Source organism: Podarcis filfolensis (genome assembly GCF_964270895.1).
Source record: "Podarcis filfolensis genome assembly, chromosome: 3".
NCBI lineage: Eukaryota > Metazoa > Chordata > Lepidosauria > Squamata > Lacertidae > Podarcis > Podarcis filfolensis.
The window spans coordinates 69,397,939-69,422,356 of record NC_139606.1 but is presented as its reverse complement, the minus strand read 5'-3'; the positions used below and the strand labels follow the sequence as shown (position 1 = coordinate 69,422,356).

The 24,418-nt window shown below is 40.4% G+C and overlaps 2 protein-coding genes across 10 annotated transcripts in view; one reads left to right on the top strand and one right to left on the bottom strand.

Annotated features, from left to right (window-relative positions):
• Positions 1-16,547, bottom strand: part of SYTL3 (synaptotagmin like 3) — a 32,899-nt gene extending 16,352 nt beyond the window's left edge. Inside the window, exons 1-9 of one of the 9 annotated variants that reach the window (XM_083605809.1) lie at positions 15,957-16,547; positions 14,907-15,065; positions 13,105-13,334; positions 10,417-10,883; positions 9,434-9,643; positions 8,421-8,485; positions 5,776-5,830; positions 2,715-2,781; positions 1,515-1,587 (exon numbers count right to left, since the gene is read on the bottom strand). In XM_083605809.1, the coding sequence (XP_083461935.1) occupies positions 1,515-1,587; positions 2,715-2,781; positions 5,776-5,830; positions 8,421-8,485; positions 9,434-9,643; positions 10,417-10,526 (580 nt within the window). In that variant the 5' untranslated portion in view covers positions 10,527-10,883; positions 13,105-13,334; positions 14,907-15,065; positions 15,957-16,547. Of the gene's footprint in view, positions 1-1,514; positions 1,588-2,714; positions 2,782-5,775; positions 5,831-8,420; positions 8,486-9,433; positions 9,644-10,416; positions 11,932-13,104; positions 13,693-14,906; positions 15,066-15,956 lie in introns of those variants that run through there. The other 8 variants (XM_083605810.1, XM_083605812.1, XM_083605814.1 and 5 more) reach the window with 8 other exon arrangements.
• A 329-nt stretch (positions 16,548-16,876) lies between these two features.
• DYNLT1 (dynein light chain Tctex-type 1) lies at positions 16,877-22,743 on the top strand. Its single transcript, XM_083605829.1, has 5 exons — positions 16,877-17,082; positions 18,722-18,763; positions 21,203-21,326; positions 21,551-21,628; positions 22,349-22,743. The coding sequence occupies exons 1-5, from the start codon at positions 17,056-17,058 to the stop codon at positions 22,417-22,419; spliced, it is 342 nt and encodes a 113-aa protein (XP_083461955.1). The 5' UTR covers positions 16,877-17,055; the 3' UTR covers positions 22,420-22,743.
• Positions 22,744-24,418: the final 1,675 nt, after the last annotated feature.

Here is a 24,418-nt window from a genome sequence, read left to right as displayed (position 1 = left end):
AAAACCCCACACTAAGAAAAACAGCTTGTCCTCCATTATCAATTTTTCATTATCATGTAAGAGATGCAGCGACAGAAAGGGTTGGCCGAGTTCTAGCTGGTCCTCTTGGTTTATGCAAAGCGTGTGTGTGTTGTACAGTACCTGCACACCTATTCCTGGGTATGCACAAGGCCATTTATTTATTTTTTCTGAAAATGAAGTGGGACAAAGCTTTCCAGGTACAAAAGGCAATGTAAGGTAAAGGTAAACTGTTAAGTCCAGTCAAATTTGACTAAGGGGTGTGGCACTCATCTCCGCTTTCAGGCCAAGGGAGCCAGTGTTTGTCTGCAGACAGCTTTTCCAGGTCATGTGGCCAGCATGACTAAACTGCTTCCAGCACAATGGGACACCGTGACAGAAGCCAGAGTGCACGGAAACACTGTTTACCTTCCCACCACAGCGGTACCTATTTATCTACTCGCGCTGGTATCCTTTCAAACTGCTAAAACTAAACCAAAACTAAGCCAAAACCGTGGTGGCCTTGGAATGCAATCTAGCAATAACTAGGCACAACTAAGGCCCAGTTCTCACATCGTGATTAAATGCTCCTCCTGTGTGTGTGTGTGTGTGTACATATACATACATACATACATAGAAAAATGTCATTTCAGGACCAAAAGAACTCTGCAGGATTAAATCACAGGCCCATCTACTGTAGTATCCTGCTGGCCAAATGCCTCTTGTAAGTTCACATGCAGGGTTTAAGAACAACAGAAACTGGTATTCCAAGTTATAGATCCTCTGAATCTGGAAATTCCATGCAGCCATCATGTTGATAGCCAGGAAGAAATCTAGGAAAGAACCCATTTCCCCAGTATTTAGCTTTCTGCATACATTTGGGGTGGGGTGGGGAGGAGGTTCGATTATGGAGAGGAATTCAATCATGTCGGCCTCCAACTTGCAACATTATGTCATACAGTTAAGGTACAGACTTACCACTTCACTAGCTCTACTAGTGAAGTTGAAATCAACTGAGTATTTGGGTCAGATGTGCAATCTATTCTTGAGGACTGAACTCAAGTAAATCACTTTTGCCAGCTTGCAGCAGAAGCTGGCTATATACAGTAGCAATTGACTGGCTGTCACCAAACAATGTTCCCTGGAATAGTTTTCAACTTTTGAAAACCTCATTGTTATTTTCACTAAAATTAAGGTGCTGAATGAATACTTCAGAGCATAAATAAACAAGCTGCACCTTAAGCAATTAAAAAATAGCCAGCATGTTCCAAACACAATGTGGGAGGATCACAATGTAAGTAGTACTGGAATCAGAAGCAAGTGTGCCTGTTATTTTCAAAAGTTTGACATGGGGAGCTGCTTCCCTTTGTGGACCCTGGAGAAAAAACCACCAACTCCTCTACTTAGAAGAGGTTGAATTCTCCCCTCTTCTTTCCATTAAATGGCCTGACCCGCCCTCTCAAGCTGAAATATTTTGCTGCTTGCTTTAGAATAGCAAAGTCCTTAAGAACACTTACTTTTTATATGTGATGTAAATGTCAGAAACAGATTTTCCATAGACCTGTGGAAACTTTTACTCTGGTCAAGTTCCTGCAATACAGGGTGAAAATAAAAAGATAAAAGTGATAAAAGAAGTAGTTGTGTTTTCAAGGCTTCTCAAGTCACATGCTCTTAGAAGCCTACCAAAAAAATAAAAGTGCATTTGTGCAAATAGAGCTATCATATCCGTAGCTAAGCAATTAAGGGAAATGTTTTGGCATGACTTGAGCTGTCTGTGTTTGCAAAAAGGACACACAGGTCAGTTCAACCCTTTTCTATCTACCACACAGCACAAAATATGCTATAATGATGTTACAAATAAAAGCAAGTAGCTTATCAAATGGAACATATTTAGGTGAAGAGCTGCAGCTCTGTGGTAGATCATCTGCTTTGCATGCAGAAGGTCCAAGATTCAATATGGGAAACCCTGCAGAGAGATTATTTGACACTGATTGAACTTCTACTCTGATTGCTGGGGCAGTAATTTATTGATATATTTACTTATTTGTACATATAGCCTGCCCCTCACTGAATGGTCCCATGGCAAATTACATAAGATACCACATTTTTAAAAAATATACAGCTTTCGTTAAAATCAGTAAGTTAAAGGACCACAAAAATTGACAAAATCTTCTGAATGGCAAAAACAACAATACAGCAGGAGGGGAAAAACAATGCACCCACCCAAATGCCCGGGTAAAGAAGTATATCTTTACCAGTTGCCGAAAGGTATGCAATCTGGTGCAAGACACATCCTGGCGGCTTATAAAGAAACAAAAGTAATCTGTATTGCAATCCTATATGTGCCCATTAAAAAACAAGTCCCACTGAATTCAATGGAGTTTACATCCAAATGAGACAATATAGGATTGCAGCCTTAACAGCCATTCAGTCAGTCTTCTGCTCCTTGCCACTGGTGTACAATAGGACCGAGTCAACCTCCTTCAATCATCACTATTTCAAAAACATTCATATTTATCTAGAAAACTAACAAACGAGTTCAGTGGCGCTTATTGCTAGGTAAGTGCGTTTAGGACTGCACTCTGAAAAACATAAAATGAACTCAATGGCACAAGTCTGTCAGGAAAACAAAAATTAAAAGAAAATGTGCTAAAAGGGAATAATTGTGCTAAAAGATGTGGTGCCACATTGAATTGAAAGATAGAAGTATACATTACCACTGTATTATCTTCACTTGTGGATTCAGCAAATGGAGGGGGAGTTGGAGGCACCACTGATATGTTACTGAGAATTTAAGGAGAACAGAATTTTACCATAAAGATGTAAGTTCATTTCTGACATACTGTATTCGCTATATCTCCTATACTCCATTTTAAAACCCATCAACCATCATTTCAAAGAGATCAATCACCAAAAAAAATCAATAAAAATATAATAGCGAAAAATAATCACAAAAATCAATCAAAGCAGAACAGCACTAGACATTAGAGACCAACAATGTTATATTTAATGTAAAGGGTAAATAAGTTTATTTTTGGGAAAGGGAACAGAGATGGCTGCAAAATTAATCAATTGTTTACGTGTATAAAACAGAAAGCAGATTATGTTAGAAGTAATTGGATGCTTTAAAGGTTGCTATAGTAGGTAACAGTAGTATTTCTTTAACAATGTTTAAACAATACTTATTGGCATTTAAATTTATACTTATATGGTTTATGGTTTGTATTTAATAATGCTGGAATATATTTATTAATAAATTAGGTGGAATATGAAAGGACAGTAACTCGAATTTGTAAGCACACTATCTTATCATTCCCTTTATCGTGTTGATCATTTAATATAATAATAAAAACCATGGTAATAAATAATTGTAGAGATTAAATATGAAAGGAAAATAACCAGGGGAAAGGCAGACATTCCTAGAAAATGAATTTCATATCAGAGGTGACAAAACTTGTCATACTACAAATCCCTCTCAGCTTAACCTCCGAAACAGATGAGATCCGTTAGATAATCTGCTGTGTCTATTGACTGTGAAATGAAGTATACTATCACAGTATTGGACACAGGTTCTGTATATTTTGACAGTGTAAATAATTCTGTAGACTAAGTCATGGGAAAATACCCCAAAACTGAGCAAAGCAAATTTTATTAGCAAGTTGTGGGAACAACTAACATTCTGAGGTTAACAACATTGAAAAATAAGGAAAAATACCCTCTCTTGATTATTTTGTATTACATTGAATAATAAAAAAGGTTTTGCTTTATATCATATCATGAAATCTTTTTAAAATAGTGGGAAAGGGAATCTACCAAATATTTATTCAGGAGAACTAAGGCAGATCCTGTGATATTTACCATCAACTAAGGGCCGAAGTTACATGCAGAGTTAAGCATTTTGCTGAGAAGTGACTTTTCAGCCTTAATGCTTAACTTAAACATTCAATAAGCATTCCCCCTACAACATATTTGCTGCTTGTCTGTCACATTCCTGACAGTCTTGGTATTTACTTTTAACCTTTATTCTTTCAGCAGAGCAAGGCATTGAGCAAGATTTTACTGAAAATTAACAAACCACTTAATCTGTCTCAGGGTTAAGGGCCACCATACTAATGTGTGAGGTCACAGCTAGCGGTCTGGCAGCACAGGTGGGGGTGGGAATCCCTGCTCCACCACACTGTGATCACCCCTAGAAGCCATACCACAGTGCCACATAGTGGTATCTGGCTGTACTGCAATATTGAGGGAGGCAGAGCTTTGGATGGGCATGGCTGTAATTTTATCACAAGCCTACTAGGATCAAAGGAAAGCTGGCATAATTCCATGCTGGTCTTCCCCAGGATTTAGGGAGAGAGATCAGAGTTGTTGAGTTGGGGTTTTTTTGGTCAATCGCTGGAGATCACGTGATCAACAAGGATCGACCAGGGACAACCCGTGATTGACTGGTAGATCGCGATCAACCGGTTGGACAGGCCTGCTAATTAGATACAGGATTGACTACACCACTGTAGCTAAAGTGAGCCCATATAACAGGCTTGCCTGTCCCACTGAACAAAACTCTCACTCTGAGACCCCCTTAAAAAAAATCATAGAAAGCGATGAGAATGTAACCAGGACATTTTGCTGTCCCAAACCACTGATGTGTGATCCAATAGATGCCTCCCATAATCTTTGCAGTGTTGCACACAAGTTTTGAATTGTCAGTGACTGCTCATGATCTGGGCCTTCCGTCACATATCTTCTGAGATGCTGCAAGAGATCCTTTGCTACCTATCAAAAAACTGACTGCTGCTTCACTAGCATCTCAATAAATATCACAGCCTCCATGACAGTACTTGGCTTGCTTGTACGGTGGGACTTTGATGAACATACACCCAAATGGAGCACAAGCTGACTGGTCTGAAGGGTGCAACTACATGCTAAGAAAAATATGGGGGCTACCACCAAAAATGGCAGCCCTGCACTAAGGGATTCCTCCATAACATCTAGTGCAACTTGCCTTATATGACCTAACAGAATCAAGTGATTCTGCCGCATAATCGCCTACTGAGAGTGGCAGGGAAACATACCAAGTAATGACAATAAGACATGGGATAAGTTGTACAAGACATTACAGGCAGCAAGTAGATAACTTGACATGGCAATAAAATAAAATAAAATAAAATAAAATAAAATAAAATAAAATAAAATAAAATAAAATAAAATAAAATAAAATAAAATAAAATAAAATAATAAAATAAAATAAAATAAAATAAAATAAAATAAAATAATTCCTTCCAGTAGCACCTTAGAGCCCAACTGAGTAACTAACTTGACATGGGAATGTCATTTTTGGTGACAGTCTTGCTTTTATTATATTATTACTTTTATACCCTACTTTACTTCCAAGAAGACATTCATGGTCCTTCCACTCCCCATTTTATCTTCACAACAACCCTGTGAGGTAGGCTAGGTTGAGAGACTGTGACTGCCCTAAGGTCACACAGCGAGATTCATGGCTGAATGGGGATTTGAACCTTCGTTTACCAGGTCCTAATCCAATACACTAACCACTACAATACTCAGCCCCTACTAGGTTTTGTACTATGCTAACTTGTTTTAAAAGCATAGCAAAAGCACCAAAATTAGTTTTAGATTTCTGCTTGTTCTATTGCAAGCTTTTAAAATTAAACCTTGGCATCTGCAGGTAGCTTCAGGGGGCAGATTATTTTGTACTGCACAATACACTCCTTGTACTGCATCCACCTCTCTAGGACAAGCTCACCTTCTTGTCCTTACCTTAGTAGTGCTTGATAAGAGTCCAAGAGCTTTGCCCCAGCAGTTTCATATCTACCTGTGAAGCAAGAGGGGAAAAAACCCCATCAAGGTCATTTGCTAGCAATAATATTCTATTCACAAACCAGTTCTTCGTCACAATTTTCTATCATTTATTGTTGTCAATATACTTCAATTTCGCCAACCCTTAAAAGTGCTCAAGAGATTCTGTGACCATCTAGAAAAATGTAGTTTTACATTTAGTTATTGGTATTGATTCAAGCAATGTACAATAATGGATGGTAGAAACTTAAATTACAGCTGAAAAGTTCAGTAATACAAGCAGCACAACAATAGTTTTAAAATTTAATTGATTCATTGAATTTACATTCCACCCTTCCTCCCAAAGGAGCCCAGGGTGGCAAACACACCTGCAATTTTAAAAAAGGATTCTAAAACAGGGAAATAATTCTAAAATAGTTGCAATTAAAATTATTATTTCATTCAATGATCTCTGGGTTGCCAAAAACAGTATTCTTCACCTGCAAAATGCCTGAGTAAACAAGAATGTCTTCAAATTCCTCCTGAAAGCTAACACTGACAGAAAAAGATGCACCTCACTAGGGAGGGTATGCCACAAACAGGGAAGCACCTCTGAAAACGCCCTGTCATTATACAATTTCATTTGTGTGCAGGAACGTAACTCCCACATAAGGGGGGGAGGGACACGTAGGCCTGTTGAAATAAACTGGCTTAGGTTTGTTGATTTTAATCGATCTATTCAGAGTATGACTTCACCCAACCTGTATAACTAATTACCAAAATAATCTTTCTGCTTATAAAATGGTGGACAATCAACTAAGAGCAAGCAATCCTTCTGTCATCAATCACATGTAACAAATGATGAATTGCACAGAGCAATATATATATATTAATGCCCTGTGCGCATATATATATATTATATAATACATTATATTTATTAATCTCAATAATCTCAATATGCATTAATCTCAATATGCTTTTACAGCTACTTACAAAGATAATAATTCTGCAATAGATCAATTATTAACACTGTATAAAGTAAGTCTCTGGCACAATCAACAAAATTGTTGATAAAAAATATTTTCTCACAATGACTGCCTGATATTTCAGGCCATGTTATGCCAGCAAATAGGGAAGTGGTTGCATATTTTACAAGAACCCTGTTGCAAGCATGCCGCTGCTCTTAATTCACTATCTTATGTCTAAAGGCCACTTCCTGCCCTTCCTCATGTGCCAGCATAGGTTGGAGGCCATTAAATAAATGAAATGAGAAACAAGCAGACTGTGCACGTGTTCTTATGGGTTGTACCCAATGCTGATCTGTTCCACTTGTGCAAATGAACTTCCCACTCTTCTCCTCTGTAGCCCCCACTAACTCAAAATCTGTTCCATATAATTGAGAGACCCTCCAAAGCAGATTGAGGGGCTGCATGCTTTGTGTGCAGAAGATCCCACATCCAATTCAGTCAACAACAACATCTAACTGACAGTACTAGTTTCTAAAGTTTCCCGTTGAAATATTGTGCCACTTATGTCATAAGTTTGTGTTGTCTTTGAAGGAATTACCATGGACTGATTGGTCACAGAGGCAATTAACAGAGAACAACAGCTATAATTTTGGTTCATCACTGTTAATTTATTCCTGCTCCAAGAGAGTCACAAATTGGGAACATTTATTCCCTTGGCTGTAATCCTGCACCCAAACAAGCCAGTTTGAATTCCACTGACTTCTATTGATTTATGCAACCCAAGCATGTGCAGGGCTGAAGATTTTAACTGGATCAGCTTCAGCATGCTTTCAAATTATAGTTACCAGCCAAGCACTCAGACTGTCTTTCACCAATAGAAATAAATTCCAGTAGAATGATATCACATTTTCTTTTCTATACATTTCTGTCTCATTTTCTAGTCTAGGGCAAAGAAAGCAACATCTCTCTGTGCAAAACTATTGGTGAGGCCATTTAACAGTTTCATTTGAATTCTACAAAATGTTGACATATGGGCAGATGAACTTTCTGTTGTAAATCCATTACAAATCATTTTTAAAATGGCACTAATAATATATATAATAATTAACCACTTCAGGACTCATTAATACAACAAAAAGCCAAGGAGTAGTAGTATCTGAACCTGTAATTTAACACAGCATCAGTATCAGTTCAAAAGAAACAGTTATTCTTATTAAGAGTTTACAGCCAAGGTAGAGTGCATTGTACTTAGTTAAAATTATTTTTTATATTAAATTTGTATAATGCCCTTCATCCATAGCGCTTAAGGCAGTTCACAACACAAAAATACGAGATGAAAAACACAAACAAAATACATAATAAATAACCCCTTCACTCCCACAACACATCTAAAAGGGTATCAGATGCTAATCAGCCTAAGGCCTGGTTGAAGAGGAACATTAATGCCTGGCACCTAAAGGCCCCTAAATACTTCTACATTGTAGCCAAAGGTAACTGTTATGTGCTCATATATATATTTACTTACTTATTTACTTACTATTACTTATTTCAGATTATACACATCTTGCTAAGAGAACAAAATGTGAAATAAAAATAACAGACCATCAATTTATCTTGCATTTAATAGTCTAGCTTCCTGCTACTTTTTAAAAGCATTACCTTCAGCTGGAAATTTCTTTGATCGCTGCTCAAAGAACCACTCGCCTGCTTTCACTTTAAGTTCCCTGCAAAACAAATACTTGAACCTTTTACTGAAGGATTTTCAAAATCACCTGTAGGCTCATCACAAAAACTCCATCATTACAGCATTGGAACCTCAACTGTTACATAACCCAAAAGGACATTCCAGATTATGCACAAGAATAGAAAACCCATAGAATTTGGTACTGGGCATAGAAGTCAACTTTCTGAGAATCTTAGCTTTTATTTTCATTTCATTTTTTAATTATGTGAAAAAGACCTATGTGGTTCCAGGCTTCAAATATACACTACATTACAGGAAAGCAAGTCCCATCCTACTGAAGGTGCATGCAAAGGAGTCCCATGGCTCTGACTACCAAGTGTTGTGTGTTAATTCCACAACAATATTGCCAGTGTGCCCTCTGTGTGAACCTCCTTAGACACTGCCTTGTCACACAGAGGGAGGAGATGAGCCCAAAATTTGATGCCCCCCTAACTAGCCCTTCCACTACCTTCCCAAACCTGGATAAGTGAGGTGCTGGGGCTGGGCTTTGGGAAGGATATAAGGCTCTGGCAGAGTTCTAGAGCCCTCCAACCTCCTTCCCAAAGCTGGGGAAGCGCTAACTAAGCTTTGGGAAGGTGGAGAGACCCTGAAAGAGCCCTCAGGTCTCCTTCCCAAAGCCTAGCACTTTGCTTACCCAGCTTTGGGAAGGTGGTGGGAGGGCTGCTGTGGGGTGTGTGTGTGTGTGTGTGTGAAATGTTGCCAAGGGCCTCCAAAAAAGCCCTTGAGGGCTGCATGTGGTCCTCTGGCTGTGTATTGGACCACACTGTCCTACTCCCCACCAAAGTATATGCTGCCTCTGCCTCCTTCTTCCTTGATAGCAGAGGGCTGCTGTGAAACTCCTACAGACCCTATCCTCATGACATATGCAACTAAGGCATAAACACCCACAACATAAATATTACTGAGCAATTTCTCTAGAATTTCTCACTCATGAGCGTAGCAGACGGTGCATTTCCACAGGTAGCGATTCAAAGTGATGCGACATCTGGAGCATACTTGGTGACTGCACCCATTGCACACTGCACCTCTGTTGATTAGCACTCCAAGAGGTTTCTGACAGCGGGCACAAGACTTATATTCCAGGTTTGTGGTTTTTGTCCCTTTCCATCGAAGTTCCTGCAGCTGCAGCTTCAGTTTCCTGTTCTCAGCCAGAAAAAATAAATAAATATGCACACGTTTTATCAGGTGGGAGTGATAAAAATGAACTATTATTCACACTGCAGTCTCTAAGTAGCTGCATGAATGCACTTTCATTAATAATACGCTGTAATTTGAATAGCCAATGTAAACCAAAAACAAGAGGTTAACCTGTAATTTCACCTTCCACCACATTTAAACAATATAATACCATGCTGAAATAACTGGCTGACCTATGGAGATGAGTGAGTGAGACTTCCTTCTGTGTTGCTTTCCTAGATAACCACCTTAATTTTAAAGAGGGGGTTGGAGGAATTTACTAGTGAACCTTCCTACCATACTGAAACATCATAATTGCTTTACAAATCTTGCTAAGAGCCCTTGGCAGGAACTTGGAAAAAAACTAGCAGGTCGACTCTATGTGCTTGCTGTGAAAGATACATCTGGATTAGACTGGAATATATGCTCACATTTTAATGTCAGCATCACATGAATGCTGTGGGGGAGGGGAGCTGCCTGCATGAGGAACATGAACAATAATCACCCATCTGAAAACACCCTTAGTGCATGGAGTAGGGAATATACAAAACTATTCTAAGAATAGTCATGACAAAGCCATTCAATAAATTTCTTCCTGCAAAGTATTTACTGTAATCTAGAATTTAATCACTAGAATGGTCTAACAAAGAAGCTGAGAAAAGGACTTTAGCAAAGAATAGATGAAAAGAAGGAAATAAAACAGGGAGATGCAATGGCACGCTGTATTCCGCATACCTTATTCGTTCTTCGTCCACCTTCCTCAACATCTGATCACGGTTCAGGACATCTAAAACAACTTGTCGTTCCAATCCCTTTAGTACGCTGAGGTCAAGTTCCTGAGTCATTTTCTCTTTTGATTCTTAGAAGGTTTTTATGTTTGTCTGTTTGTTTTGTTTTTTAAAGAATTTTAATCTTCTTCAGCACCCCCACCAAGGAACGTTGGAGCTTAAAGCTAGGGGCAGGGTTCAGCAACCAAAAGATCTATGAGTCCCTTTAACTGCTTGCATACATCTTTCATCAGAGATGCGTTTGAATTGTGTCATAAGGTGGAAGGGAGAGGAAAAGAACCCTTTTCCATATATGCCATAATTTTCAGTCTCATCACCTGCTGAAGGCACTTTCTTTGCTGGATGAAGGCAGTTTATCGTCTTGTATAAATAAAATGACTTCAGGCTCCCAATTTGCTGCTGGTAGTTTCTAAACTGATAAAAACGAGAGAGGTTTGGCTTAGATCCACCATTCTGCAAAGAAAATTGGGGTATGATTCAAGCTGATAGGCAGCAGCAGGTATAAGGGGGAGAAACTCCACCTCCATTGCTTTAAATTCACAAATTTCCTATTGGGAAATTAGGATTGCATTTCTTAGGAATGCAGAAAAAAGAACAACCTACTTCTCCTTTCTTATTCTGCAGTAGATCACTATCTCCTACTTTTCCTGAAAAACAAAAGCTACATCCTGTCAGCATATCGTTTCATAGTATGCTTGGGCCACAGCTGAGCTATGAAATATGATTCATCATCTTTCAAACAGCCTCATTACAATAAGCACCATTGCCCATCAGCATGTTACTTACCCTGGTGTAAAAAGGCCTGTATAAAAGCCATTTTGCTTATGTGGATTGTGCAAAAGATAATGAAAAATGAGAATAACAATAATCCAAATAATAAAAGGTGTCATGAAATTCAGTTGATTGCCTCCTAGTCAACCACAAAGATAAATGTGCCTTAATTGAAATACGATGCCCTCTGACTGCTAGCTGTTGAACCTTTTATCCCATGGAAGTAAAACTAGTATGGTGTGAAGGCGAGATGTTCTAAAGTAAGTCTTTACTATCCATCAATTATTTATAGGCTTTAATAGCTAATGGGCCTGCCATCTGAATCATGTCTAGTTTGTGTCTGTTGAGGCAGATAAAAAGGTCTTGCAAAAAACAGTGTAGTTTATCACTAGGGCAACACACATCCCTCACAAATCTAGAAGATGTTTCAGGCATTATGCACCAATACCAGCTTATGGTTTCACTTTGTGCAGACACAAAATGAACAGGAAAACTCATATGGACATATAGATGACACAATCAAAAACCAGAAGGACTTTAAACAAGAGCCTAAGGCAGTTGTGAACGGATTTTGGAGAGACTGTGCCCCACTCTCACTTGCCCCAAATGAGTGAAAAATAGATTGCAACTGACTGAAATGCCACTCACCTGATGTTCTGCTATTGTTTAAGGACTTTGTAGGGAGTCCTTCCTTACAAAGTCAGAGGAGGCACAAGAATTTAGGGGTAGGATGTGGGAGGGATCAGGTGCATTGAGTCTGACAAAAGCAGATTATGGTCTTGCCTCCATGCAAGTTAATTTAAACTAGATAGTTCAGAGCCTTGATTGATGTTGGCACTGAGGGCCAAACAAGGCAGATCACTTACTTTCTGCAGTTGGGAGGGGGATATTAGTTTACTCCCAATGCCAAAAAAGCATATTAAAACATGTTGCAAAATTAAGCAAATATTCTAGCATTTGCTGCACCATCAAAAACAATTGGGTTCAGGACCACATGCTTAACCATGACAACGTATTGCAATTAGTGTGTAAGCAAGCAAAACATTCACACACAACATAAGATGAAAAGTTGGTGAAGGACTAACTCTGATGGAATTGTGTCTCTGTCTAATTACACCTAAATGTAAAGTCACTGGAATTATAGTTGTAGTATGATTTTATATAATAAATAAGCTGTTGAAAGGATCAATAAAAAGTTCAGAATGCATTACACACATTGATCCTATGCACAGCTTATTATAAGACGACATACTACAAATCCAAAAACTTAACATTTAGAAAGCAGGGCCTTCATGAAAGATCCCAGTGTCATATATCCTTCTCTGAGATGTTTATTGGGCTTAACACAGAAAAATTGCCTATCTTGGACACACCAAAAGATACAATGTTGAACAATAGGCTACTTACTATAGACACATACACATGAACGGGGTTACTCAAAGTATAAGGTTTGGGGTGTGCAGTGTTAAGAGAGCTAAATATACAGTACAGAGGAAGGAATAAAAGTTGCACAATACATTAGTCCATGCTATGCTACCACGAGGAAATAAATCTCCATCTTTTAATGGCAGAAATTCAGAGGCATCTTTTACATATTTACATAGCTTTGAGAAACAGATACACAGCAATAATAGAACTTATTTATTTGCATTCACCAGTTTTTGAATGTTAAAGCAATAGAAATGTCTAAAATAATTTGAGATAGGGTGTTTTCCAATTCAATAACCCCTAAAGATCAATGTGTCCTATCTGCTAGGGGAATGAAACACAGCAAATAATCACAAATAAGAGAGGAATGCAAGGCACTTGCCTTGCAAACATTTTAACATTTTTTTATGCCTACCTTTAGCAAACACTGACTTACCTTTTACTTTCATAGAAGAAATGCAGGGTGCTAGTTTTACTGAAGAAAAAATGATATCTTCTTTCTCTCCGTTTCCTTCTTCCTGGACTGAAGTTTGACACAGAATACTTCAGTGCACATCATCATATGATCCTACAGCCCTCTGCACTGGAAGTAACTGCCACCAATGCAGTCTGCTATCAAAGAGAGTCTTTAAATAATGCCTTAGTGGTCTGGGAGGAAACAGTTCACTGCGAGAAAAGACAATTTTTTTCTTAAAGTGTACATGAAACCCCTAAGCTAACAGGAAGAGTAGTGGCCATTATGATACTTTCAGGTGGTTTCTCTCTGTGTCACTCGCTTATGTTAGATGTGTGCAACACTGCAAACCTCAACTTCCGCAAGATTCAGAGCGAGCATTTACTAGAAATGACAGATCCCCCCCGACCGCTTAGCTATCTCAGGGGGCTGTGGACTGCATGATAATTAATACATATCACTGGTATTGTTAATATGAATAATACAAATACAGTAGCAGTAATACCAGCATAAATAGTACGCACATTTTAAAATCCCCAATGCTTTTAAGCTATCAAAGGGAAGGCTTTATTCACCTATTTTTCAAGTACCGTATTTTTCGCTCTGTAACACGCACCCGACCATAACACACACATAGTTTTTAGAGGAGGAAAATCCATAGGCATGCCACCCGTAGGCATTCCCTCCATAACACGCACAGACATTTCCCTTTACTTTCTAGGAGGAAAAAAGTGAGTGTTATGGTGCAGGAAATACGGTAATATTACGTACAAATCAATCCAAACCCAAATCTAGAAATATCTGAATTGGAGGTTCCATTTCATCTTATTACATATGCTTCAGAAGTTTAATAGCCAAATATTCATGTGTGTAGAAACCTTTTCCATTTTTAAAGAGAATATTCATATTCCAGGCCAAGCTCGGCTTTTTTTGTTATCTGTTTTGGATGTGTTTCTTTGTGTTTGATTGTAGAAACATCTGTAATAACCATAGCCAAACATTCTGTTTTCCACAGCAACCAACAAGAAGCATACTGCCTCTGAATCTGGAAGTCGTAATGACCAATAGCCATTGACTCATTGATTTATCTTGCCCACAGGCAAGGTTAGCTTCCCACACCACCTTCTCGTTCCTCACATTTTGCCTCTGATATTGCCGTCAGTCTTACCTAGGCTACTGAAGTGCTTGAATGTTGGAAGGATGTGGAAGGAGGGGAATGTTTCAGACATCTCCAAGTCTGTTCCCCTCCTCCTCAAGCACTTTGCTGGTACGGGTGGTAAAGATCAGGAAGTTAAGTACTAGTCAAAGTCTGTATTTGGGGAACCTAGTTTTAACCTGGGAGAGAGACATGCAAATGCCCTTCCACTAAGAGAGCCTTTGCCAACCTGGTATCTTCCAGATGTTTTGATCTACAACTTCCATCAGTCCCAGCCAGCATGAAGAAAAGCTAGCTTAAATAAAGTATGGCAGCTTGCACTACCATAAAAACTGATGCACCAAGACAGAGTTCCACAGAGAGTGGCACAGACAGACCATTTTGTTGACAATTGGCTTCCCTTTGTCAGAAGGAGGAAGACCACCTGAGCTTCAACAGAGCCTTTTGGAAACTTCTTCCCCCATGTTTACATCAGGAAAACCCATAGTAACGAGTATAATTTGCTTACTGTATCCTGAATTTGAATTATTTGGAAAACATGCACATATGCACTATGATTGTTTATGTGTATGCTTTTAATAAAACAATTAACAGCAATATCTATATCTATCTATATATAAAAGATTACCTGAGAAGGGAGCTTCCAGTGTCCTAACAGTGAGTATGCATCTCTCCACAGCCATTGACTAAATCCTGCATTGTAGAATTTGGGCTAGGTAGGCACTAAGTTCTGGAAGATGTTGGCAATACAGTGTTGCCTAAGAGCAGAAACTGCCCTCACCAACTGCTGTGGGTTGGAAAGGGAAGAAATTAAAAGGGCTGAAAGAAGGTAAGAGTGAAGAAAAAAGCAAGCTTAATGTCATCTGTGAAAAGCAGTTGAGGGTGCCCTGTTATAAAACCTGCAAATTATTCAGGCAGAGTAAATGCATAAATGCAGAGTATGCATAAATGCACAAATTTAATTAATAATAATAGGAGTGTAAATGGGAGGGATTAAGAACTGTCATCTATCCTGTGATTCTTGAGAAGTATTGCAATTCTTTTGAAGCATTTGAGGAGACTTCTGTTGAAGCATTTGAGAAGCAAAGCCAAGATAGTAATCTACCCTCTCTGAGGGGGTGAGCTACGCATCCTGGCAAATGAAATGCTTCAAACTCTTTTGCCAAGATAGCATGATAGGGAGGAAAAAAACCAATTTTATGTATAACTTTTAGTTATTTGTTAATCGATAAGCATAAATGTGATTTAATATATATATATTGGAGAAATAGTTTTGAAGGGTTGAAAGCTTTGTTTTTAAGATTCTGAATTGGGAATTTGCAGCTCCCAAAATATTGTTGAACTGTAACTCTCAATTCATAGGCTGTATTGCCTGGGGTGATCATGAGAGTTGGCATCCAACACCATGCAGGTTCTCCACAGTGCCGCATTATTGCACAAGGCCCCATTTTACATGATGACACTTCCCTCTGTTAAAAAAAAAAAAATGCCTCTTCTAACATGGTGTCTCCTGAAATCCAGTTTTTGTTTTTTGCTGTGGTGGCCAGTCAGGTGGTGCACTATTCTGCCAGATAAAAAGCCTTCAGTACTAAGCAGTGAAAGAGTTGACAAGGGCCTTACATTTACAAATGGATGTTGCTAGTGTTGTTTTTCTAGAAAAAGGGGTGCTGGAACTCACCGTGAACGCCTCCCTTGTTCTCTTATAAAGGCAATGGTGCCCACCTGAGAGGTGCCGGAACTGAGTCCGGTGAGTTATGGTTGAAAAAAAGCCCTGGATGTTGCAGGAGAACAGAGGCATGGGAGCTGCTACATCTCAGTGGTACGTGTTGGTTACTGTTGGCCAGGAAGCAATGACTCCCCTCCATGGTACTGACCTTGAAGTCTCCAGGGGACACCCCTGGATAAGGGCTTTGGGACCTCCCCCTCAGTTCACTGCTCAGCAGCAGTCTCTTTATTCCCCATTATACCATTTCACTGGCTGCTTCCATTTCTGTTAAGGATTTCTATTTAATTTTTTTTTTAAATTTATCTATAAATTAACTTTGGTCAGACCTCCCTTCTGCACCCTTCATTTTAAGGTTACTGACAAAGGCATCCAGAGGAAGAAGGCATCCAGAGGAGGGTGACCGTCGGAGATGAGGAACCCTGAGCCAAAGACTGCACTCCAGAGGGTCAGACTAGATGTCCCTTTGGGTTCCTCACTCTACAATTCCGAGACTGGAGGAGCTGGATATATTGGGCCTGCAGAAAAGGCTATTAAGAGGCGACGTATCATCTTCAAGCACCTGCAGGCCCAGCCAGCATGGAAGATGGGGAGTTCTGGAGGAGGGGGAGCCACCCCTGTATTCTAAAGAAAGTAAAATAAGCGACGAATGTGTGCTAATCCTCCCTCCCCTACGGTCGCTAAAGCGCAGGCTCCTCAGCTCAGCGCGAACCACACGCAAAAAACCCCCAGAAACGGCGATGGGGGTGCATTTTCCACACCTCTTATTAAACAACGGAAACCGCGCGCGCTCGCCCTTGATTGCGCAAGCGCGCGAGAGACGGGGGCGGGGGGAATAAAGAGAGAGCGTAGCTCAGCAACGCTTCCGGTACATTTGCCAGCGTCGGGTGATTGGTTGGGAAAGCACAGGAGCGCACTGCGCAGCTGCGCAGCTCGAGCGAGACAGAAAAGAAAGAAAGAAAGAAAGAAAGTGCTGCTGTCTGCGACCGGCGAAGAGTCGGTTGCGCATGCGCCGCGTGGGAGACGATAGGCTGGATTGCTGAAGAAGAAGAAGATGGACGAGCTTCAGTCTGCAGAGGAGGTAACGGTTCCTAAGGACAGCGGCGTCCCTCCTCCTCCTCCTCCTCCTCCTCCTCCTCTTGGCGGGCGGGCGGCCGTGGAGGGAAGGGACGGCGTGCCCCTTTCTTCCGTAGCTGCGGGAACCTCCGTGGGCGATGGCGGGGTCCGCCCCTTTGCCCATTGTCGGCCACGTTCCCGTTGCTGGAAGGTCGCCTGGCCCTCCTCTCTTGCCAGCCCCGGCGCTCTCGCCGCTTCCAGCCCTTGGGCTGAGAGGAGAGATGCCGCCGCCAGGCTGCTTTACAAGCCCCGGGGCAACTTTTCCTGCCGACGGTGCTGCATCTCTCCGCTGCCCCCGTGGTAGGTATGGCTTGTGCCAGAAAGCGCATCTCTTCGTGGCACGCATTTGGGAGGTGCGCGTGCAGCACGCCGAATAAATAAATCTCTTGCCATCTGGTCTAATGGCCCAGGTTCTTGTCCTAAGAGAAACTTCGCAAAATCGAAGAGGGAAGGGAATTTGCCCCTCTTAAAGGAGAGGAGAAGGAAACTGGCAGGTTTCATCTGGGGTGTGGCGGGGTCTCCTTTTGGCATTCAGAGGTTACTGTTCCATCAAATCCATGGTTATGTGGCTATAGAAAAGAGATCCTCAGACATTATTTCAGTGTTCAAATGAATGTCCTTACCCTAATCGTGATCAGGTAGTAAACGTGGCCCATGGTCAAAGGTGAGATGGAGCTTCATGTACTCCTGTCTGCAGATGAGATCGGTGTCTCAGCTAGTCATAAACAAGTATTTCATATAATTTATATACCAGGATTGAAAAACAAAAAACCACCGACACCTCAAAACCTTTATTATCATATATAGTAATGTTTATTATATATGATAATAAAAATATAAAAGAAAAAAGGGGGGAAAGATAAGAGTTGCCTTGATGCATGAGTGCCAGAAAGGCCTCCACATAGTTATGAATAGATTGTAAAAGGGGAGTAAAGGGACCCCTGACCATTAGGTCCAGTCGTGGCCGACTCTGGGGTTGCGGCGCTCATCTAGCTTTACTGGCTGAGGGAGCCTGCGTATAGCTTCCAGGACTAAGCCGCTTCTGCTGAAACCAGAGCAGCACACGGAAATGCCGTTTACCTTCCCGCCGGAGCAGTACCTATTTATCTACTTGCACTTTGACGTGCTTTTGAACTGCTAGGTGGGCAGGAGCAGGGACCTGCTCACCCTGTCGCGGGGATTCGAACCGCCAACCTTCTGATTGGCAAGCCCAAGAGGCTCTGCGGTTTAGCGCCACCCGTGTCCCTAAAAGGGGAGTAGTTGTGGCCTTTTATGTGTTCCCTGGCCACTATATGTGCCTGCCACCTCTATTCTATAAGTGTTTGAAGGGGAGGTTAAACATATGATTTTTTGTGACTGCTTAAGAAGTTCATTTGCTGCAGTTATAAGCATTAAGGAATTACTTGGCACACTTTGCGATGGCAGGATTCTATGTCTGGTGAAGTAGAAACAAGGCGTTAGATGCTTAGGGAAATAAATCAAATCTGATTAATGTTTGAAGCCTTAGTCTGTTTGTTAAAACTACCTTTGTGTCAGTACTGCAAATTGCTTACTTGGTTTAAATGTTATCTCTGGCTTCTTTTTCTCTTCTTTCCCCCTGCAAGACTGCGTTTATTGTGGATGAAGTAAGCAACATTATAAAAGAGGTAGGATGTGTTTATGCTACATCTTCCATTAATATATTCTCATTGCACAGCATCTGCTATATTTCCACTGCACCCCGTAACTCCCTTTAAAAAGATAAATATATCACTGCTGCATTGTGGAAAATACACATTGTACTGAATTGTAAGGCTGCAATCACTCACACTTACCTAGGAATAGGTCTCATTGAACTCAGTGGTACTTCTGAGTAGACATGCCTAAGTTTGTGTTATAACCCCACATTTAAAGTGGCAAAATGAGCTATGTAAACAGCCTCTTAACACACATTGCAATGTGAATTATTTAAATTTTGCTCCGAAATATGTGTCTCTCTGTGTGCTCATAATTTTGTTATTGGTGTATACATTTTGTGCAATTACATACAGATACATATTATTTCATTTGAAACATTTCTAGGGGATTGTGACTCACTGGCTCTGTTTTGTGAACAATTCACCTCTCCAGCTAGTGATATAGTGTCTTAAAAGTATGAAAGCGGCAAAGCAGGGCAGTTTCCACAAGTGAAAGGGGTGGGAGGGAGGACCAGAATCTGCAGAATCTCTTGAATACATAGAAAACATTCCTGCATATGCAGATTGTCTCTCCGAGGGGAAAAACCCATTCCCTCAACTTTACTTTATAGTCCCTCATGCTATGTTGAATTCCACTCGAGGTGATTCCTGATCTGCAGGGATGATTTTTCTGGGAGTATCAAGAGCTGCAGTGGGAAGAGGAGTAGAGGCTCGTTGGCCTTATGTCATACTTTTAATCCCAGCCAGCCTATATAGAAGTAACAATCCTATTTTGATATCCTCATAGAATTGCATTCGTAAAGGTTTTTACCTCACTTTTTAAATGATTAAGCATATCAAATTTAAGACTTTGTCTTGTAATATGAACTGACTTCTGGCCTAATCTGCAAGCTAGTTAAATCCACTTGAATCACAGTGGTGACATCAGTATTTAATGCATGTCCCTTGGCTTAAATGTAGTGGACTGTTCTATTTCATTAGACTCCAACTTCAGGAATAATCTTTTGGTGACTTGCAGCTATAGAATTAATATAGTTAGTAGATTTAGAGCAAATTTACTCTAGTTATGTGTTACCTGGGTACCAGTGTCTTGTTTGCTAATCCTCTGTTGTGGCAACCTTCCTGGCGATTAGTGAAGGCTTAGGAGCACAAGCTAAATATGTTGTACATGCCATTCTTTGTTAAGTAAATATATGATTGGTAACTTATCAAGTATGTACAACTCATCTGTGTAAAAAACCTGCATGCCTCCCTTGCATGTTTTGTGGTGGTGCTGGTGCTGGTGCAGGTGTTTATTACTCACTTTTCACCCTAAAGCCCCAAGGCAGGTTACAGCATTAAAAACATTAAAAACAATTTAAAATAATAGGGCTATTAGATGCTAGTACACTCTGCTACAGTAATGTTTGCAAATATAGAATCTGCAGGAAAAAGCATGAAAGGACCACAATTTAGTGACATCCATTGAACAGCCACTCCCTTGTTCTCAGTCTTGGCACTAATGCTTTACAGAGTGTGAAATCTATGCCTACAACCGCAGGATAAGACTGAGTAAGCCAGACACCCATTTATTACAGAGGGTATTGATTTGGGCTGTTCAGCCTCTTGTTGCAAGATCTCATTGTCACTCCCTCTGTAGCTTCAGAAGTGGAAGATGTCTTTCTTCCTCTATGCGTTTCTGGTGATACATTAAATGTTGTTTATAAAGTTCCTAATATTTTTTAGGTACTGGGGAAAGACCGAAAAGCAACACAGTCCTTGCCTCCATGCTTACAATCTGTCAAACACAACTCAAAAGAGATGAACAGTAACAGGTGCCTGTGCTCACCTGAACACCATCACTGGTGGCACTGCAGCTCACCATGAGGCACCCCTCATGTAGCAGGTTGGCACACTGCTTGGATCCTAGGTTGCCTCAATCCCACCCCTGCAGCACTCCCAGAACACGAACAGTTCAGTTACTGCCCACAGAGCTTTTTACGTGCATGGCCTTCACAGTGGACATGATCTCCCACTGGCAGAGAGGTGTGTCTGCTCCACTGTCATTAGGACTGCGGTAGCCTCAGAATAAATATGAGGTGCCATATTGTTGGTTACCTGCCCAAATCATTCTTGCAAAGGTGTGGGGAGGTCTTTGTGTGTTTGAAACTCTTGAGATTGATCCACCACCTCACAGATGGCAGCTCAAGCTAGCATTTCAGTGATCATTGCTTCTCAGTATGGCTGTTAGTTGGTTCTGGGTTTTCCTTCCTGTTTGATGGTGTGATCTGTGTTTGATGGTGTGATCTGTGTTGCTTGGAAAAAACATTGACATATTTATTCTAGCTTTTGAAATCAATGCATGCTTTTTAAAAAAATTAAAAATTCCTTAGCAGCCTGGTGGTAATTTGAACCTCTCTTTGTTTGCAGGCCATAGAAGGAACAATAGGTGGCAATGCATATCTGCACAGCAAAGTGAATCAGTGGACTACAAGTGTTGTAGAGCAAATTCTGAGTCATCTCACAAAGCTGGGGAAACCTTTCAAATATGTTGGTAAGTGAATGGGTTTCTGTGCTCATTGTATTATTGTTTTGACAAATGGTTTTGAGTAAAACCGAAAATTAAACTCTAAAATGGAAATTGCAGGTGAGGGGGCAATTTAAGATAAGAGATGTTTACATAGCCATTTAAGGCTAAAAACAGATGTGGATGTAACCGTGTAGCTTATGCCATGGAAACATTCCATTTTCTAACAATACTATATCTTCAATTTACAGTGACATGTGTGATTATGCAAAAGAATGGTGCTGGACTTCATACTGCAAGCTCTTGCTTCTGGGACAACTCTGCTGATGGTAACAAGAATGTTTTAATTCTTTGTCTTAGTTTCTCCATTGAAATGTTTCACAAGATATTTGTGTGACTCCGGAAGAGAAAAATCCACACACACCTATTCTGTGGTAATAAACTTATAATACTAGAAGTTACAAGTGACCATGGGGCAGGTTGTTCTTGTTAGAAGTGCCTTATTCCCTTATTTCCCTAGGGTAGCTAATAGAGCATCTCTGCTTTAAAATTGAAGGATTGTAGAGTTGGAAGGGGCCCCGAAGAGTTATCTCTTCCAACCTCCTGCAATGCAGGAATCTCGGCTAAAGCATCCATGACAGATGACTATTCAACCTCTGCTTTAAAACCTCCAAGGATTGAGAGTCCACCATCTTCCAAGAGAGCCCATTACACTGTCGAACAGCTCTGTCAGAAAGTTCTTCCTGATACTTAGTTGGAAGAATTATCATCACCAGTGAAACAACATATATGCTTCCTGTGGAAGAATAAAGTGTGACTGAATATCGGTGTAATGTGGTTCAATAATTTTAGGTTCCACTGCTCCAAATTATGGGATGTTGCCTATGTGGTACGGAGTTGGCTGAGGCTTAAACTTAGCAAGTGTGGCTTAAGATGCAATAGATCTGTTCTATGTGTTCTTTAAATTGAAAGCTATGAATTTTATGATCTGATGTAGTTCTTCTGTATATAGTATGGCCACCCTGATTGACTGACTTCTCTTTTTGTAGGAACCTGCACTGTGAGATGGGAGAACAAGACTATGTACTGTATCGTCAGTGCCTTTGGACTCGCAATATGATTGCCTTGGAATTCTTCAGCCTTTGTGTCATCTCTTCCATTTCATATATCCACTAAAACTGTGAATTCAATGAACAACTTTGTTTTTAAAGAACTTCTGTCTTCTTCTAGTGAGAAAATGGGGAAGCAATTTCTATGCTGTTACATAAACACATCACCTCTTATCCATATCAAATCACTCCCTGTCTTAACACTTTAAGGACTCTTTTCTCAAGGTGCTAAAACCTGAAACATGCTGCACTTCTTCAGCTTTATTGCAACTGGTTTGAATAAGACTAATTTCACACAATGCTTTTGTTTGTTATTAAATTATTGAAGTTCTGAACTTGTGTATGTGCATTCATAAAAGCTGTACATTCCACAAGCAAGTGTGAGGCTAACCTCACATGCCTTGGCCCTAATGGATCATTGTGAAATAATGGGGGTGCAGTTATTCCTTAAGCACTTGCTCAGCTGCTTAGTCCTTTTGGGGGCTTCTGTGGTACCCTAAAACTCCCAATAGAGCCACCAATGCTCCAGTTATTTACACTAGACAACTGTAGGTATTTTAAACATTCCCATATAAAGTAACTCCAGTTTTAATGGCAGCCAAAACTTTTAGGTGCATGGAGGGGCTAACAGCTAATTGCTCCAAGGTGCATAGTTCTCTTTAAAGTAAAATTGAGTTTTATTCTTTTTAAAAATCAATTTAGATGGTTCTTTGCTCCCTGACCAAACATATAAGTAGGAGCGGCCCCAAGTTAATTGATTGTAGAGAAAGTACTCCTCATTTTACCCCATTCTCAAAATGGGAGACCAGCACACCTCACAGAACAGAGGCAAGAAGCAGCAGAATGTTGATCCATGCTTGCCATAGTACAGGGCACATCCTTTGAATGTAAAAGATCCAAGGCTCCATCTCAGGGATCTCAAAGTAGGATAAAGACCCTGTGTCTTAGTACACAGAAGCTGTCACTTAAGGAGTGAACTGACATTTGAGAGCCTAATCATCTCTTATTGAGATGGTAGACTTGTACCAACCAATTGGGCTAAATGTTATTTAAAATAGCCACATAATAAGTATTCCACACACCCCAAAGAATTGCCAGAATGCAATATTTTTCATCAAAGTGTTTTTCAGAACACTCCAGAATGAGTGAGCTGTTTTACTGTAAAGTGAATTTGACTGTATGGCTGCACTCTGCTTAAGTGTCTGTATAATTAAGAGGTCAAAAACATGAACTGCAGTTTCCAAGTAGTGGGATTGTTGCTAGCGTTTGTGAATGGACCATAGCACAGTAGGAGAGGTACATGCTTTTCATGTAGCTTCAATCTCTGGCATCACTCATTCAGTGCTTCTTGGGTTGGCAGGGCTGGGAAAGTCCTCTGGCTGAGACTAGATGGAGGAGAACAATTGTGTGATACAGTATAAAGAAACATAATTTGTTCAGTTGGGACCCCTGGGAAAACTGAGTAGGACAGACTAATGTTAAATAGCATGTTACTAAAATAATTGTTTAGTATTTATGGCCTTATTGTGCTCCAGTGTTTCTGAAACCACAGGGCATTTAAAAGCCTAAGAACAAAACATACTGCTACTCCATTAAAATAGCAAGCTTATCTGAAAAATTCAAGCACACAGGTGTTTGCAGGTGGATGAGAGAATTCTCCCCACCCCCACTCCAGGGCCAACATAGGCCCTGCAAATCCATATCGGCAAACTAACGTGTTTCTTTGTTTATAAACTCGTGCTCATTGGCAGTGCTCTCACTGCGGCAGTTTCTGGGGGAAAGGCAGTGGTGAGACTGGACCCCGACAATTGCAGCATCTATCATCCAGTTGCAAAGCTGGTGGCAGTTCAACAGCATGCACTTCAAGAAAGATTGTTTGCCAATTATCTTCGCCGGGAAAGAGAAAGGGGGCGTGCACCCCCATTTATTGTCCCTGAGCACTTGGCAGAGTTTGGTGCGCATGCAAGTGAGGTTCCAGTACTGGGCCTGCTCATACCTCAGTTCCATCAA